We start from the raw sequence: 4,452 nt of genomic DNA on the forward strand, positions 1-4,452 counted from the left end.
AAAAAAAAAAAAAAAGATGTCATGAACATGAGGAACCTACTGTCTTGGTAAGGGCAGAATATAGGTGAGGCGGTATGTGGGAACTCTGTGTCATCTGATGTGGTTCCCAGTGGCGGTTCTGACAGGATGTCAGCTGAGTAGCAGGACTTGAGCTCAGTCAGGGAGACGGACAGGTCGCACATTGTGGCATTGGAGCGGATGCAGTGATGGTTCCTCTGTCTGTCTCCTCCAGCCCTACAGCACAGACCAAACAAAAGTTTGTTACTAATAAAACTGTAGTAGAGCTTTAAACATACATCCTGATACTTCTATGCAAACGCATAACTTTGTATTGACTTTTGTAACCCTATTAGTGTATTCCTAACCCTAATCTTAACCAAAACGTCATTCAGAATCCACTAGTTCTAAATGAAACTAGTGGAGTTGAGTTGGTCACTCAGGTAGAGCAGCAGGTTAGAGTTCTAAAGCCTCCACATGAACATACAAGGTTCAATTTGTAATGATTCCCTCTGAGTTTTTACTCATTATGGCTTTTTAACAGGGACGTATTCTGTATTTTCCAGGTGCATAGTGCAACTTTATAGTACAATCAAGTAACTATGTTAACTTCAGCTGTTAAAAAAATGCGGTATATGTGGAAGGCCCACTAGCGTCTCTACTTCCTCGGGAGGCGGTGACCTGTCCTGGGTGACCTGTCCTGGGTGACCTGTCCTGGGTGACCTGTCCTGGGTCACCACCTCCCATCTGCAGAGAAGCCCCAGTACAACCTCCCTACGTGGGGAGGTGATGAAGAATGTTAATTTTGACTGTGTATGGCCAAAATTTACGTCATGTGCTAGCAATATTATTAAAATAATATAAATAATGACTGCTGAGATATTCCTGTGTGGTATTTTGTATAAGTATTTTTCAGTAATATGGCAAACTTTAAACCCATGTTGTTCACCACCAAGAAGCAGAACACATAAATGTAATTTGTTAAAACTACAACAGATACTAGATTCTTTGTAAGTACACAGAGAAGTTTAGATCAATCAATCAACAAATTCCATGTATTTATTTTAACATTAAATTATTCTTATCCGGGTCGGGTCTCGGGGGCAGCAGCTTCAGAAGGGAGGCCCAGACTTCCCTCTTCCAGCTCCTCCAGGAATCCCAAGGCGTTTCCAGGCCATAGAGAGACATCGTCCCTCCAGCGTGTCCTGGGTCTCCCCTCCTCCCGGTGGGACCTGAACACCTCACCAGGGAGGCGTCCAGGAGGCATCCTGACCAGATGCCCGAGCCTCAACTGGCTCCTCTCGACGTGGAGGAACAGTGGCTCTACTCTGAGTCCCTCCTGGATGACCGAGCTTCTCACCCTATCCCTAAGGGAGAGCCCAGCCACCCTGCGGAGGAGGAAACCCATTTCAGCCGCTTGTATCCGTGATCTCGTTCTTTCGGTCATGACCCATAAATGACCCTAACCTCAAGTGGAGGAGTTTAAGTAAGAAAAAAAATTTAATTTGATAAAAAAAATAATAACAGCCATAAAAGTTTTAAAGATATAAAAACTAAATCAAGTGAAATGACAGCAAAAAAAAAAAAAAAAATTAATTGGGAACGAATGTTCAGACGTTTTCTGAACATTCGAGTTTGACTTTCAGACTATGTTTGCAAACGTCTTGCAAACTTTTGCTTGCTAACTGGGCTGTATGTATTTATGAAACTTTTAGTATTCATGTTTTAGTTCTAACAAATTGCATTATATTTATTTCATAAAGATTTATTCAACTCTTGATACACTTTTTGTAAAGCTATTTTCCATCTTCATATCACTTTACAAATACATATTTATCTGCTTCTGGGATTTTTTTCTGGTCGGCCTCCTGAACTAAAATGTCTGGGGCTAACGTTCTTGTAATGGAGCATATTTGTAGAGAGGATTGTTATTATTTAGTTAGCTCCATCATCAGAGAACACAAGTCATGCTACAAGTTCAGAAACATTCTGGTACTTACACAGAAAACTCCACAGTGTATGAATAATCCGCAGAGGGTTTGGGCTTCCAGCTCAGGATAGTTTTAAAGTTGGTGGAGCTCCAAGTGACGTTCTGAGCCCGAGGATATGAGTATGCAGCTCCTGTTAGATGAACAGTTTTTAGTTAGACTTGTTTTCACGAGTTACTTTGCTCATCATGCAGAACATTTGCTGGAGTATTTCATCTTTTACTGGAAACGGGACTGAAAGTTTAGATTGAATTTTTGTTATTACTCATTTAATTACTAATCTGACCCAGGAGTGAATGCTTCAGGTCAGTGATGGAATCTGCTGGGTTTCCATAGATAGAAAACTTCTGAACCATGTTAATAATGAACTGAACTCCATGCACTGTTCAGTAGTTAAAGGGAGATATGATTGAATTGAACTGATGCCTTGAGACAAGTTTTGAATTTTATATAAATATACTCAACTTTTAAACATCAAGCATTTATTCTAATGTCGAGGTAATAAGGGTCCCAGCTAAAGTTTACATTATTAAACCATACCAAGTTTATTTATCTAGCACTTTTTAAAAAACGGTGGACCAAAACGTAGCACAACAGAAAACCGAGATAAAAACACCAACATGACAAATAATCCCAAAAATTACAACGTGCTAAATGAACATGTATGAAGGGCGAAGTAAATGATGCCATTACACCTAAAATAAGCTTATTGACTTCATAAACTAACACTGTCGGAAGCCTTTGACTGCGGAAATATAGATATAGAAATATAGATATAGAATTTTAGATATAGATGTGCAAATCAACATATAAGTGGAACGATAAGCCACTGAAAGATAAAGTATTCCCTCTGATCATTTTTATTCAATTTGACTAAACCTTAGATCTAACTGGAATTTCATGAAATAACTTTTCCCCGCAGACCAGAGAAAAACTCGAAATCAAAGATCGGAAACATCTTCCAGTCTGGACTCACCGGACGCGCAGTGTGTGGACAGCAGGACCATGACGAGAGACGTTTGGAGCTTCATCCTGTCAAATACCACTAAACAAAGTCCAGTTCAGCTGGTCGAGGCGAATCCAGCTATTCCTCCTGTTTGATTCTCTCTTCCACTGAATTCACCAGAAAGCGCCGCTTTTACAGCCGAGTCTCGGCGCGGGGTTTGACCAAATAAGGGCTGTCCGGCTATGACGTCAACAGACTACATTTATAGCTGCGTACTGCACTGATGACGTGATCCATACTAGTGTAATCTGCTGCACAATACAGAGCTGTCATGGAAAAGGAATGCTCTCCTTTTATTATTATTATTATTATTATTATTATTATTATTATTATTATTATTATTATTATTATTATTATTGCACCAATCATGTTGGCAGTATGTTGGAGAAAGATAAAATAAATCTTTATTGCCATTGTAGCAACACAATGAAGTCAGTTTACCTCAAGGAAAAAGAAAAATGATGCCCAGAATGAAATGAGTGTATAAATAGTACAACTGTAAATTATGAATTTCCTTTCTTTTCTGTCTCTATCTTCATTGCACTTGAAATAAACACAAAGCATTTTTTTATTCAGTGGAGCATTATAGGTAAACCTGCAAGTCTCCACTTGTGAAAGTAAATCTGTTGTGTTTCTCCTTAAACAATTATCCTGAGTGTCACTCCGTACTCATAAACAGCATTCTAGCTGCTTATTGAGTTTTTACCAAACCAAACCAACTTTATTTATAAAGCACTTTAAAACAACCACAGCTGATACAAAGTGCTGTACAGTAAAACACAACATAACAATAAAAAATAAAAACTATTACAGTTTAAAAACATACAGTTTAAAACTAGATCCCGCTGGTGTTGAAAGCCAAGTAAAATAAATGGGTTTTAAGACGAGCTTTAAAAGTGGACAGTGAAGGGGCCTCTCTGACCTGCAAAGGCAGGTCGTTCCATAACTTTGGGCCCATGACAGAGAAGCCCTGTCCCCTCTGAGCTTCCTCCTGGATCTCTGTACCTCCAGGAGCAGCTGATCTGCTGACCTGAGAGACCGATGAGGTATGTAGGGGTGAAGAAGCTCAGAGWGGTCAGCCGGGGCAAGATTATGTAGTGATTTAAAAACAATCATAAGAATTTTAAAATGAATCCTAAAATATACAGGCAGCCAGTGAAGTGAGGCCAGGTCAGGGGTCACATGCTCCCTCTGTCGAGTTCCTGTCAAAAGTGGTGCAGCAGCATCTGAACCAGCTGCAGACGACTGACTGACTCCCAGATGAAGGGAGTTACAGTAATCCAACCGAGTCGAAAAGCCTGGATCACTGTTTCAAAATGCTGCCTGGAAAGAAGAGATTTCACTGACGCCAATCGCCTTAAATGATAAAAGCTGGACTTAACCACGGCTCTGATTTGGCTGTCCAGTTTAAAATCACCGTCCACCTTAAAACCAAGATCTGTAATAACAGGTTTAAAATAT

The 4,452-nt window shown here is 39.8% G+C and overlaps 1 protein-coding gene across 1 annotated transcript in view; it reads right to left on the reverse strand.

The window, feature by feature from the left end:
• f3a (coagulation factor III, tissue factor a) overlaps positions 1–3,163 on the reverse strand; it is a 19,563-nt gene extending 16,400 nt beyond the window's left edge. The window contains exons 1-3 of the mRNA XM_008438245.2: positions 2,962–3,163; positions 1,998–2,118; positions 41–234 (exon numbers count right to left, since the gene is read on the reverse strand). Coding sequence (XP_008436467.1) covers positions 41–234; positions 1,998–2,118; positions 2,962–3,016 — 370 coding nt within the window. The 5' untranslated portion in view covers positions 3,017–3,163. The remainder of the gene's footprint in view (positions 1–40; positions 235–1,997; positions 2,119–2,961) is intronic.
• Positions 3,164–4,452: the final 1,289 nt, after the last annotated feature.

The sequence above is a fragment of the Poecilia reticulata genome, linkage group LG20, assembly GCF_000633615.1.
Source record: "Poecilia reticulata strain Guanapo linkage group LG20, Guppy_female_1.0+MT, whole genome shotgun sequence".
Classification (NCBI taxonomy): Eukaryota; Metazoa; Chordata; class Actinopteri; order Cyprinodontiformes; family Poeciliidae; genus Poecilia; species Poecilia reticulata.